Here is a 14,375-nt window from a genome sequence, read left to right as displayed (position 1 = left end):
TGTGAAGAACGATGAGCGATGGACTGCCACTCGGCTGTGGAGGGCACAGCCATGAACTCACCCACAAGGCAATCCCAAATGGCAGCTGCAACTTCTGGGACAATTCCTTGGACAGTTGAAACACCAACACGGAAGCTGTTGGCGATGGTCCTGAAGGAATCTCCAGTTGCAAGATACCTGCAAAATTGAATAAATACTTGTGAATACATAAACACAAATACTGTTTATATATTCATCTACATGAATATGTAAGCATGAGAACAGAAAATAAATATTAATCTTAAAACAGTACCTTCACACAAAACATTGACTTTATAACTGTTGAATTAGGTTTTCGCCACTGAGTGGCGCCCACTGACAATAATCAAAAAGTTTTTATTTTAAACATCCACTTGTCAGAATATATTATAGAGGTTTACAGTCTCTTCCAAATGACGTCATGCATACAGTCATTGCTACTGTAACCACGTTCATATATATATATATAAATAAAACTGTTCAGATTGACTTCTGCGCATAATAACATTACACATTGACTACCTTACTGAAGGCAAATGGACAGCCGTTCAGCCGCGGGGATTGAGCGCCGGTAGTTGGTGTCCTGATGGGAAATCCGAGCACCGATCCGGGCCAAAGTACCGCTGGAACCGCTCGTCATCCAGCCGAAGCTCCTGGAGGAGGTGATGAAACTCGCCGAATTGCGAGCGATTTCGGAGGACATCATGTACCCACAGGCGTCGTTTTTTCCTTTTTTCCCCCAAAAGATAAAGCGCCGCAACTGCTTGTATGTGACCAAGCTCCGCCATCTTTAAATCCACAATTCACACGCACACAACTTGAGACCACACCCCCCGGCGACTGACCTACTTTCGATCCGGACAGGTGGCGACTAATGACGACGGGAGCAAGCCACCTGCTGCTGACGACTGGCGCTACAGCGACTGAAAAGTCGCGTTCGGTGTGTACGTACCTTAAAACTGGGAGAACAGAGTTAAGCTCACGAGGTGGCAATGAACAGAAAGCGCTCGGTGGTGGAGGAACATACACGAGGAATAAACTACGTCGGAGAGAGAAATGAAAAGTGAAACTAAAACTGCTCAGACGCGGGCTGAGTGAGGAGGAACGAGGACGTAAAGGAGGCGGCTGAATAGGGATTTGAGCGCACAGGGAAAATCTAGAAAAAGGTCAGGGAGGAAATCGAGCACTTGAGAGTTACTGTAACGGAGCAAGAAGGAACCATCTGGCAAAAGGAGCTGGCGTTGACGGGTTCATAGCCTTGAAAGGCTTGATGAGGGAATGAACACCAGCTGTGTTGCCTGTGAAGCTGGAAACAAAGGAGGAACAGGAACAACTGAGACACGGCGGAAATACAAAAATGAACGGACAGATAAAGTACAGACATGACAGAGGCAAATCCCCCCTCACTCCCCACCCGCATGCTTCTCAAACTCTTTTCCCGTGAAGTTAGCCCAAACACTTATACCTGTCACGGGTCAAGGACGTGGGAGCGGGACTCAAACGCAGTGGTGAAAGTCACAGTGAGGCAGGAGCGAGTCAGAAATATTTTAATAATTAACAAAACAACAAAAACAAAACAGAATCGTCACCGAACCGGGAGAAACAAAGCAAAGTCTAAATGTCCAGAGTCACCAAACTAGCAGAAGTCCATAAACACGAATAAGAGTACAACGGAAAACATCACCGAACCGGGAGAAAACGAACTTGAATCACAATGAACCCAGAGTCAATCACAGAAACCAGGAAGCACACGCAAATGGGAAGAAACTAAACACTAACTCAGACACCAGGGTTTCACACAGAGTAATCCAAAATAAGCTAGCTAGCGCACAGAACGAGCAAGGACAGCCAAGAGAACGAGGAGTTACCACAAGGAACAAAGGAGAGCGTCACAGAAACTAGAGAAGTCAATCACCGGAAACGAGTCGATCTGGCACATGGTGCTGGAGTCCAGGTGCTCTAATACATGGGTGATCAGTGGTTTATTGGCTCCAGCCGTGTGCCACACAAACAGGAAGAAACAGAGGGAGAAAACAAAAACAGGACTCACGTGACAAAATAAGAGCAGAGTCATGACAATACCAGTCAATCACCAGAAGACACTGCTAGGACAACAGCTAAGAGTCACATGAACACATGTTAACAGCAGTGAATATGTGAAAAGTACAACAATGAATATAAAAACACTTTTAACAGTGGAAATGATCAATGCCCTCAGAGAAATGGAAATGAAGAGTTATAAACCATCCCTAACGGAAACAGTTAAAAAAAGGAGACTTTGAAAGTAAAATGTTAATAGCAAATGTTGATAAAAACAAGACCTTTTGTTGTTTCTCTGCAGACAAGTCTAATTCAGCTGTTAGGATTCACGGAGCGGGAGCCAAATGCCTTAATGAATAAGACTCAGAGTAGCAAAAAGGGATATTTAATCTTAACAAAGAGTTCACAATAATCAAAACAAGAGATCAAAAAATGCAAACCGAAGGCGTCACCGAACCGCGAGATGAACACAAACGGAAATAAGTCCAACCAAAAGCGTCACCAAACTGGGAGATCATGAATGAGGAAAGTACAAGACACGATGATCAGGGATAAAACAATCTCAAATGTGGTTGTCCAAACGAGCACACGAGACAATAAACTACAATCAGAGCAAACAAGAAACACGTGGAGATCGGAAGCAAACAAGGAATAGGACAACACTAACTCAGGCACCAGGTAGAATGAACCAAGAGATCAGAAAACACGAAGCGAGCGGACAAGAGAAGTATACGCGGAAGCCAATTACCTAGATACGAGTTGATTCGATCTGGCATTCACTGCTGGAACCAAGGTGTTTAAGAAGGGGTGGGACGATGACGTGTGGATCAGTTTCAGCTGTGTGCCAAATCCAAGGTGAAGTTCCAACAAACCAGGGAATGAGAAGGGGGTGAGAAAAGGAAGTAGAGCAAATTAAAAGCGAATCATGACATGAGCATCTCATCTCAGTTTGAATATACAAGATCCAAAGATCCATAGTCCAGGGCTGATCAAGACAAGTGTGTTATCGATATACGATTTCATGGTGATCACAGAAGATTTTGCCCATCTGTGGTGGTGCCTGCAACTACCCTGGCCTCAAATAAAATACAAAGGGCAGTCTTTGCTAGGCAGTATTTCCATGGCTCTTGATAGATCTCGCAAGTGCAGCAATTCACTTGTTAGATGGTAACTGGCAGCTGCCGAGGAAATGTCACCATTGTCATCAGCAACCACCCAGCAGTGTAGCCTGGAGCTCAATTTGAATGTTGTTATGTCACCACCTCAATTTTTATTCTGTCGTAACAAATAACACTATTTTATGTGGGTAAAGTACAATTATGTGAAAATGTTTTCAAGTACAGTCACAAAGTGTTATATGACAGCACTGCATGCAGGGAACATCAACTAAAATGGCATCATTAAAGTAGAATTAATCTGTAATAGAGAGGCAGAAGTGATGATGTAACAAAGACAATGTGGGATTGTCTGAAAACACATTATAAGGGCCACTAATATGATTAAATTCCCACGAATCTCTATCATGCAATAATTCTAGCGTCAAGAAATTAGAAATGTTTTGAATCATATGAAGTTGATATGAAGTGGTGAAAACTTAAGTAGGGGACTAGCAGTATTTCTAGGTGAGGGCTATAACATGTTAAAAGCCAATTCATGCACACCTATCTGTGTATAACCAACTTTTGATGTGCCTCCTTCTTGCTGAAATGAACGTGTTGTTTGATGCAAAAGTCATACACTAACTTCGCAAGGTGGCCACATATCACTGTCAAGTCACCAGTCAGAGTTATCGAGGTAGTTTACACTGCTGAAATGTTTCTGCTCTCTGAGTGGAGAAATGCGGCAAGCTGTCTTGCAGCGTTACCAGTCAGAGCATCATTGAACACATTTACATGCCGTGACAAGCCCAAATAAGCTGTTCCAGTTTGTCATTCTTTTTATGGCCCTACCAGAACACATTCATGCACAAGTGCACCCACACACAGGATGTAGGGCTTCATCACAAATGTTTTGGCTTTGGCTAGCTTCACTAAAACTAGCAAATGATAGTCCATCAATTACTTGACAATTGCAAACTAGAAGAATACATATTTTGCCATATTATGGATTCTCATTTGTAACGTTATTGACACTGTTATTCAAAGTTAGTTATTTTAGTCAATTGTTGAAGAATTAGTGTGAGATGCAACAATACCGCACTCAACCCTGATGTTCCAAATAGAACCTGAACAGCCTGAAGAAAGGCAGCATGAAGTTCCTGCTCATGCTGAACAAGGATTACGTCACACCATATTTAGTTATCTTTCACTATAGTTTTTCTGTGTCATTGCTTTAATCGATGCTAAAGCGTATTTTTGTTTAATGTGTTTCAGGAAACATCAAGAAACAAAGTCATGACACACTGCTGTGATTGCTCTGAAGATGGCATCAATTGGGAAAAAATTTTGTCCTTCATTGCAAGAAATGAATCTCCAGCTCCTCATCCTGTCTGTCCTCAACCCACTCAAGATACCAATCCCATTTGCCCCCTCGTAAGCCACATCAGATGCTACTGTGGATGCGCCAATGACCTTGATCAACCTACAGATTCAGTCACATTGCAAAACAACGGGACCCAGATGAATTACCAAGGACCACTGCCAAATCCATTTATAGCCACACAATCCTGTCATTGCATTCGAGACACGACACCCAATTTGAGACATAACTTGGGATATTCTAGACCCTGTATGATGGTGCACACAAGTCACAATATGACGCAGCGCTCAAGATGTGAAATGACCCACCTTTCACAACCATACATGGGTAGTCTTTCTAGACATAGCTTAGTGCTGCATTCTAGGAACAACATGGCACCACATTCAGTCCACAGTCTGGATTCACATTCAAGTAAAAAGGAAACTCAACCGTCAAATCGCAACATGCCATTGCAATCATGTCCCACCATGGCGTACCAGTCAAGTCAAAGCATGGCACCACATGCATGCCACAACATGGCGGTGCATAGTCACGGATTGAGTCATCACTTAGTAGCACAGACAAGTCACAGTGTTGGACTTCAACCTGGTACTGGAATGGCCCAGCCACTCCAGGTCAGGTACAACTTTTCACGGATTATCTACAGTTCATCTGAGCCAAGTTTTGGCCCGCTACCACCATCAAGGCCTCCTTCCCAGGCAAACTTCAGCATTCAATCTCATTCCCCTCTAAACCAGGGTGAGGAGTGCCGGGTGAGGACACGAGTGAGCAACAGGACTGGGGAGCCAGGCCCAGCAACTGATTTGCATGCAGGAACTTCATCCATGATCTGTAATGCTGCAGTGATTGAGCCAAAACATTCGATGAGTCAGCAAGTGGGTGCAGGCTTGTACTTTTTAATTACCACAAACACATGCATCGATTTATGTGTTCATGAACAAATACTACCAAAATGTTGAGGGTGTTTTGCCCTAGTCAGCAAAGTATTACGTTTGTTTATTTATTTCAGATTAAGGCAGTTAAATATTTATTCGGACACTGTATACTTGTTCAATGTCTGAGCCATGTTACGACAGGATTTTTATTCATTATTATATTATATTATATTATATTATATTATATTATATTATATTATATTATATTATATTATATTATATTATATTTCACTATTGTGGTCTGAAAACCTCTTTGACTTTATTGCTGTTAATATGATTTTTATTTCATTATTTCTTCTTGATGATGTTAGAGGTGACAATAATTGATAATTTGAATGAGTTTCATAAGTGAAAAGTCCAGCGACACAGATACATATTTGAACACAGTCTTGTTGTTGATACATTTTTCTTTTCTTCGACTTTCTTGAAATTGGTGAAGCCACTGTTAGCCCAACAGATAATACTGGTAGTAGTAGTAGTAGTACTAGTAGTAGTAGTAGTAGTAATAATAATAATAATTTCTGCTCACGTCGAAGTGTGAAACATTGACTTTATTTCTCTAGGGCAACAAGACACAGAGTGGGACACCGGTTCAAATGCTTCAGGACCGTTTTGCCATCCTGTAAGTCAGTCAGTTTGTTTTCTGTGAGTGAATATTTTCTCTAATCTTTATGTGAATATTTTAATTGTCACAGTGACAGAGAAAGACGTGAAACATCTGTGCAGAGGTATGATTCCTTTTGACTTTCAAGCCTTTCTAGCCTCTGAAGACCCGCGCTTTGCTTGAGTTTTGCTTGTTGCACTTAGAGACAGGAATTACTCAAGGAAAGTTGGTTTTGCAAAGATAAACAGACTTGTTTGAAGATAGTTATTATTCACAATGCTGTTATCAATAATAACTATTGTAACTAATGTCATATATCCATGTTATATGAAGCTGGAGACTTTGTTGATTAGATTCATTCTCATATCTTGAACAGAATGTTCTATCCTATTCTGTTTTTTATGCAGGAGTTGTTGTCAAACGGGTCTTTTGTCTTTGTACGTGCTTGGGTTCCTTAGGTTCAATTTTTTTTTTTGTTTGACCTCACTGAAATGGCTCTAATGTTGTATCACTACAAGATGGAGCGGGCAGTGTCCCTAAATTATGGCTAGTCGATTGTTATAAAAAACATAGTACCATGGCAATGAATGTAATCTGCATACATACTTTTTGTACACGGGGGGTCCCAAGATGTTAAAATCAACAGAATACCTCTAATTTCATTGGTCTGATATGAAGAGGCTGAAATTCGTGTAGTGGATCCTTGGATGTTGTCTGCTTGACATTTAAGAACATCCTCCGGTAACCTTTGACATGAAGGGGGTTCCCTGATCAGTAAAAAATATCCACTGGTAAACCCACTCTGGTACAGAATACAAATAGTTGATTAACAATAAATTATAATTTTTTCATAAGCTTTCCTAAATGAGATGGCCTCAGAGTAGCATCGTCCATTATTACTAAAATAAACTGGTGACCACTGGGACTTTTAGGATGCCGCCCTACAATGACCAAACAAATGTGGTTAAAGTGGATTTCTGTAGTGGATAGTGGAATAAGTGTGTTCTTGTAGTTTAGTTTTGGGGCAGTAACTTCATACTCTGAATAGCTCTGAATATCGCCGACAATATATTCCGATACATTAGCCATCACATGCATTCTCAACCAGATTGATGTGTAAGGTGTGTCCACTATTAAAGAGTGTGGGTACTTGTATTTTTTTTTTTTTTGCAGAAATGTCTTGGGGGTGTAGCTGCAGCTAATGGTAATTTTGTGAGGGACACATTTTATTGATATAGCACATTTAAAACAACGGAGTTGAACAACTGTTAACCTGCAAGCAAGGCTGTCTCAAGCTTCGGGGGTGTTGTTGAACTTGTTGAACAGTTTTAAAATGGTCTACTCAGAGATGCCACAATCTCGGTCGGTGAGAGCTTGTGAGACCAGGTGGCAGCTGCATGGGTCGGCATCTCGGGTAAAAATAGCGTTTTGTAAAGTACTTGTAAGCTGCATTCCAACTAGTATGTGAAAAAAAGCAACAACAAAAGCAAGTAGCTTGTGTACGGAGGTTTATGAGGGCCATGCAAATAAATGAATAGAATGAAAATCATAATCATAAGCACAGATATTATTTATTATGCTGAATACTTTTGTCAGTAGGACGTCACACTTAAACTCCCAGCTGGGTGTAATGTGGTGCACTGTAATGGTTACGTCAGCGGGTCAGGTGTGCCGTGACAATTGATACAGTTTCACCTCATTTGTCTGGAGATGAAGTTGGGTGATATGATGACATTACATCATGAACAATTAGAAGATGTTGACCTATGATCTACCCATGTGAGGAAATCAATGCTGATGCGTTGACTCATCCATCAGTCACAGCTGCTCTGCACTGCGTGCTCCTCTTCCCACACACACACTCCAAGTGTGGTTGTTATGAAGTAAAGACTGTCAAAGATTTGTCTGGAAATTCCCCAAACTATAATAAAATCATGCAAAAGAGATTATTTAAAATAAATAATTCATGGTATATTTTGGCATATTGTCCACCCCTTTCAGGAGACATTTTTGTACCACTGCATTTTCAGCAATTTGTTTCTGCAAATAGCATGTCAAAATAGCCGAGTGTCATAAGCTGCAATTATTAACAAAATGGAAAAAAATGGAACTTTCAATGATGGTGCGCCTCAGGGTCAAGTGTGCTGTGGCCCAAAAAGGGTTGAATAGTTGACATCCTTTGATCATGATTGATCATTGTTTCTGCGCTATGCTGGGGTCATACTGGTGCTTGAAATGTGTCCATTGACAACTGCAGGCAAAGGTATTTAGTATTCAACCATGTAAACCACAATCTGTGACTGCCCATAGCTCACATTAGATAAAAGCACACCTGCCTGCTCCACCACACATCAATATACAGTAATACACACACAGTGTGTACTCGTTTTCATTCTTCTAATGCTTATTCCCTTATTGGAGCCGGGGAAGACTGGACCCTGTGGACAATTTGGAGTACTTTAACTTAAACTCTGTAGGTTTTTGGAATAAGGGAAAATGTGCCCACAGTAAACCCAACTTTATGTAAATTGTCCTCCTTTTTCCACAGCAGAAAAAGAACAAAAAAGCCATTGAATGCCTTTCTACTATTTATGAGAGAAAACAGGGAGGAAGTCAGGAAAGAACTTGGAATCAGTAACAGTGCAGTTGTGAATATGGCCTTGGGAGAAAAGGTAAGGATAATAATTGCTCAAGGAGGCTCATGGCACATATGGATGAATGAGAATGTATGAGAATAAACTGCTTTTTGTGCCAACAGTGGAATAAGATGACTTCTGAAGAGCAAGCCTTGTATTATGAGCAAGCTTACTTTGAGAGACGTCTCTACTATTCTGACAGCAGCAACAGTAACATTTGTGTAAGTCATATATATATATACACATTCATTGTCGTGTTGAAGCTGGAGGTATTGACAGTATTAATTCTGAAACTCTGAGCACAATTTTGTATCCCATTCTGATTTTTCTTTTTTCTTTTTTTTTTTTTTTTCGAGGAGTTGTTTTGAGTTTGTATGTGTTCCTTCCATCTTATCAAAATAGGCTGTCATGTTGTTGTCCATGCCCTTATGTGTGGCTAATAGATCAACGGATGGCAGCACCATCACGCCACAGTTAGCTTTACTGTACCCTGTCCACTTAATAATCTACTTGAGGATTTTCCTGATGACTATTAGAACACGTCATTGCCTGACCCCAACTGTGTGGTAGAACCACATGGCGGTGGAAATGACTTAAATGACAGATCATTTGCCGGCTCTGTAGCAATGCTTTTTATTATATATTTATTCTTTAATATTGTGTTCTACGTATTTGTTCCGGCACTCCTAACAGTGTTTCTTTAACGCAGCAGCAGGGCTAATGGCAGCAGCAGCAGAGCTAATGGCAGCAGCAGCAGGGCGAGTGGCATTAGCTTCAGCTCTGGTGCGAGGAGGTCAGTAGGGCAGAACATTCAGTAAGCTGAGGATTGACGGTTCGGATCTGCTCCACTCAGCGGACACTCATCAAACACTGTCATCTCGTTTTAGTGAACAGTGGTTGAAGGGCGAACCGAGGTGGTGTCCGCCCAGGTGGAGCTACTGCTCTGTCACGTCATGTTCTGCGATCTTGTTTATCTCTTATTTATCAAACAAATAATTTTGTGAGTTTGTTCCATTCCAAATGAGTTTCCATCGTGATGAGTGTTTGAGTGTTGAGAGTATTAATGTAGTGGATGCTGATACAGTTGCTGTGTTTGTAGATGCAGACAAGCTTCACTGTTTACTGACTAATGGCCTTTATTCTTTATTCTTCCTACAACGGGTAAAGTTGCGTGTTTGTAATTTGTCCAATAAATAAATTGTTGGAACCCATATGTACGTGTAATGTAAGAGTTTTCCCTGAACAAGAGGGATGCAGACATTGTAACTTGTTGGCAGATCCAAGGTCAGACAGAGGAGACTGGAAAGTACCATCTTCTCCAGTGCTGGATGGAGCCACATGGGTCCGTGTTTTGTGATCGTTGCCATGGTTATGAGGGAGTCAGCAACCGACACTGGTGTCAATGGCTGAGAGTCAGTGATATGAGGACGGAGCCCAGATGGAGAACTTTTGTGTATAATGAGGTCAAGACCTCAGATAGTTTCTGTCGCGCTACCAGACTACTGCTAAAATGCAGACCAGGATGAACACACATGGAAGAATCTGGTAAACAAGGTGGATTAAACCCTGAGAACTGGGAGCTCAGGAAACACACCCGCAGTTAAGCTCAATGAGGTGGCGATAAACTGAAAGCTCTCGGTAGTGTTGGCTATTCATACACACGCACATGAGGGGTAAACTAGACGGATATACAACTAAAAAGTGAGACCAAGTAAACGGCTCACACATGGAATGAATGGAAGTTGGGAGGTTAACGTAAATGGAACGAGGAAGAACGAGGAAACAAAAGCTGCGGCAGAATTGGAATTTGTGCCCAGAAGGAATTTAGAAAATGTCAGTGATGAGAGCGAGAGCATGGAAGTCTTGGAGGGGATTTACTTGAGTGGAAGTAGGAGCTACATCTGGCAAACGTAGCTGGCGTCGGAGGGAATATATCCATGGGAGCTGCGTTTGCCTGTAAAGTTGGATGGGATAGAGGAAACGCAAACGACAAGGACTAACTAAATAAAAGGATAGGAAAGGACGTGGAAGGAAAACAGAATGGGTTAAAGTGCGGACAGTTGTGCTTCTGAAATGAGGCAACTCAGCTTTCATGAGGGGAGATGGACGAACTGTGATTCGGGAGGGGAATGAAAGTGGAGTGAATGATGATGTGAACACAGATGAGGTGGACGAAGGAGGACGTGAAATAGCAGCGCAAGTGGGGGCACCAGAAGGGGGAGAACAGGCAGGGTGCACTAGAGATCTCTATCAAGATGGCACCGATGAAGGCTGGCCTCGACAGTGCGTGTTATTTTGTTTATTTTTGTGTTTTAATGGAGCATCTGTGTGTTATTGCACACGAGATCAGTAGATGAATATCAGGGCTATGACTCCGTCTGACTCCGTCTGACGTACTACCAGGATTTTTGGTGTCGGTTTTGGAGTTAGTTCACCTTTTGGTTGGGCGGAAGAGACTGAGGAGGAGAGGGAAACGTGCCGGTGCGCTTCGTCGAAGAGCATGATACTGATGCTGAGAAGGAACAGAGATTTTTCCTCCGCTTGTGTTTCACGGAGATGTTGTTAAGCAATCTCACCAATCTCACCCTGGACACTGTGCTTGATCTGGAAGGATTCCAACTTCAGAGCCAATTCCAGAGCTTACCGGCAAAACCAAAGGCGGAGGACTGTATTTCTACAACAACAATCGTTGGTGTACGGATGTGACGGTGATTTTTCGGCACTGCTTTCCCTCTCTGGAATGTCTTATAGTGAACTGTAAGCCATTTTACTCCCCTCGTGAGTTCGCTTCATTCATTCTGGCTGCCGTATATATATCGCCCAGCGACGGCGGTGAAGTTAGACGGATATTGGATATTCGAAGGACCACCACGTCGGTATCAGCGGTGCCGTCCTCTGCTGTGTCCCCGAATACGGCGCACTAATTGCGGCCAGACAGACTCACAAGCACCGGTAGCGCTACAAGTTAGGGACCATCAGCAAATTCTCACCGTCATTATCTTTGTGAAATCATCAATGAGGTCAATGAAAAACGTCCACTTTAGGAGAGACAATTATGAATATGATTTTATCACACATAAAAAATATGGATCAACAGCCAAAATAATCATTTTGAGAATGCGACGTGAATCTGTAATAATTCATTTTATTTCTAATAATTCTTCAATAGCTTCCAGGAAATGGGACAAAACGGGTCCAAAGTTATTGTAAACAGTCAGAGGACACGAGACACATCTGGGACAGCAGTTGATATTTCATTAGAATACTGTCATTATTAATTATGAATATTTTATGTAATATTTTGCAATAATTCTTCAATAGCTTCCAGGAAATGCCACAAAACGGATCAAAAGTTATTGTAAACAGTCAGAGGACACGAGACACATCTGGGACAGCAGTTGATATTTCATCAGAGTACTGTCATTATTAATTATGCATATTTTATGTAATATTTTCTTTGATAGCTTCCAGGAAACGTGTCCAGGAGGCTCCAAAAAGTTGTTGGAATATTTTCTTACATTACAAAACTTTAACTGAATCATGACTAAATTCTAAGATTATACATTAGAAATAAAATATGTCTTTTTAAAAGATGAAATAAATTTTCTTCCACCCTCCTTGTTTGCTAATCCCCTAATGACCTTTGGAGGGCTATCTTGTGTTTCCATTTTATGACACGTGCTGGTGTTTGTTGTATTGCATTTAGTAATACATGTATTATTTTATTTAAAAAAAGTAACATTCAAAAATATATTTTGAGAAGCTGTGTATCCTATAAATGAAGATTATACCAAGATCAAGTGGCTGAAGCTGATCTGGCGTTGTGACAGAAGAGGTGTGCGGACTGTGTCGCTGAGTGAAGTTAATTGAGACATTATTCGGGTAGTTGAACTGTTGCTTTAGTAATTATTCTATTGCTGGTTTTATAGGAAATGTAAACAATGAAAAAATGCAGGATACATGTAGTACCACCCAAGAGGATGAGCAGCAGGACAGTGGACCACCAGCATCTGAGGAGGCAGTCTCTCTCAGTGAATGTTCCTGTGATGCAAAGCTCATAGGTGACATCATTAACACAACAAGTTACAATGCCCAAAATGAATCTAATAAGACTGTCTTGGATACTGAGGACAGGGAGAAAAGCATCGACAACAGTTTGTGCCACAAAACTAAACATAAATACTCTGACTGTAATACTGGACCAAAAGTTTTCAACATATACATAAAACACAAAAAAATGGGAAAAAAATATAGCCAAAATATGGAAATAAAAAAAAAAAACTTTCACCACCTTGGACGGATGTACTCTATGACGAATTTGTGAAGAACAATCTATGCTGCATCCTAACCTTTAAATATCAGAACATAAAATCAAGCAAAAGCAGAAAGAAATCATCCCCATTCTTTTGTGCCTCAGCCACTGCACTTTTAAAGGATGCCCTGCTGTTTATAGATTTACAATTCAAAGGAGTCCAAAATCTTCTGAGAAAAAGATTGCTGCAAAGGTGAAGCAGTTTGGAAACGCCAAACACCTAAAACAACAAAGAAAGTGTAGGCAAGCCAAAGGACAGCGAAGAGGAAAAATTGCAAGTGCTCAGCAAAGCGGAACGAGTAATTACTATTATGAGCGCTTGCAGAGCACAAAAAGTCTTACAAAAGACATACTGAAAACCATATCCTTAGACATCAGGAGGGCAGCCAGACTACACAATGATGTCATGGTTGAATTAATGATCACTCAAAAAATCATCAGAGAGCCTGGGAGCCATGCTGCATCAAAAGGGTATCTTGCCCACCTACAAGTTGACCCCTTCACACTTCATTTGACAACAGATGCAGGGCTAAATATAGTGGCAGCACATCTGCAGAAAGACTCAACTGTGACCCTCTATCTTGATGCGACAGGTGGTGTGGTCCAAAAGATTCAGGGACAGAACACAAAAGTATTATATTATGCTCTGGTATTTCCAAGTGTGGGGAAAAACAAGCATCCCTTGCCAGTCACTGAAATGGTAACAAACATGCATTCTGTTCCGACTCTATCATTCTGGCTCATGGAGTTCAGAAGAAAGTTGTTTCACATCACAAGGCGACGGATCTCCCAGGTCGAAACAGACTATAGTTGGGCTCTGATGAATATTATCCTTTAACCAGGAGGATGTTACAATGTATCTTGCCAGAGCCCACGAAATCGTCTGTCAGAGGAAAACAACGTCCCGCTCCTTTACTGTGCTTCATTTGTGCTCTGCACATATCATCAAGGCAGTGTTGCAGGCCATTGGGAAGCACATTAAAGACCATGGCATTGTGGAGTATGCAATGTTTTGTTTTGCGCTACTCCTGAACTCCACAGAAATGTCAACTGCAATGGACGTGTTCTACCGCATGTGTGTGGCTTTTGATGCAGAAAAGCACACACATGCGGTTAAATGCAGAAAAATGCACTTGGACTCCTGCATCCTGCGATCCAGCTCAATAATGTCTGAAGAATCCAGCTGTGTAATGCCCAGGAGTGACACCACGACATTGACGACATCAAAAAGTGTTCTAGCCAAATCCCCGTTCACATCTGAATTCCAAGTTCAACAGGAGCAGGCTCAAGTGGACATCATGGCAGAGGATGCTACTGGAGAGAAAAACAGCTTCTTCTGCCCTCAGATCATT

At 41.5% G+C, this 14,375-nt stretch overlaps 1 protein-coding gene across 6 annotated transcripts; it reads left to right on the top strand.

Annotated features, from left to right (window-relative positions):
* Positions 1 to 3,575: 3,575 nt before the first annotated feature.
* Positions 3,576 to 9,877, top strand: LOC128747639 (transcription factor 7-like 1-B). Of its 6 annotated transcripts, none has more exons than XM_053845653.1 (7): positions 3,576 to 3,680; positions 4,431 to 5,411; positions 6,035 to 6,093; positions 6,167 to 6,199; positions 8,624 to 8,747; positions 8,834 to 8,932; positions 9,421 to 9,877. In XM_053845653.1, the coding sequence occupies exons 2-7, from the start codon at positions 4,452 to 4,454 to the stop codon at positions 9,430 to 9,432; spliced, it is 1,287 nt and encodes a 428-aa protein (XP_053701628.1). In that variant the 5' UTR covers positions 3,576 to 3,680; positions 4,431 to 4,451; the 3' UTR covers positions 9,433 to 9,877. The 6 variants fall into 6 exon arrangements, with proteins under 6 accessions (XP_053701628.1, XP_053701625.1, XP_053701624.1 ...); XM_053845650.1 differs by lacking the exon at positions 3,576 to 3,680 and adding an exon at positions 3,714 to 3,852 and having other exon boundaries at positions 8,627 to 8,747; XM_053845649.1 differs by lacking the exon at positions 3,576 to 3,680 and adding an exon at positions 3,714 to 3,852 and having other exon boundaries at positions 9,424 to 9,877.
* The last annotated feature ends 4,498 nt before the right edge of the window (positions 9,878 to 14,375 follow it).

Source organism: Synchiropus splendidus, chromosome 16 (assembly GCF_027744825.2).
Source record: "Synchiropus splendidus isolate RoL2022-P1 chromosome 16, RoL_Sspl_1.0, whole genome shotgun sequence".
Taxonomy (NCBI): Eukaryota; Metazoa; Chordata; class Actinopteri; order Syngnathiformes; family Callionymidae; genus Synchiropus; species Synchiropus splendidus.
The sequence above is the reverse complement of the archived record's forward strand: the minus strand, read 5'-3'. Positions and strand labels throughout refer to the sequence as shown.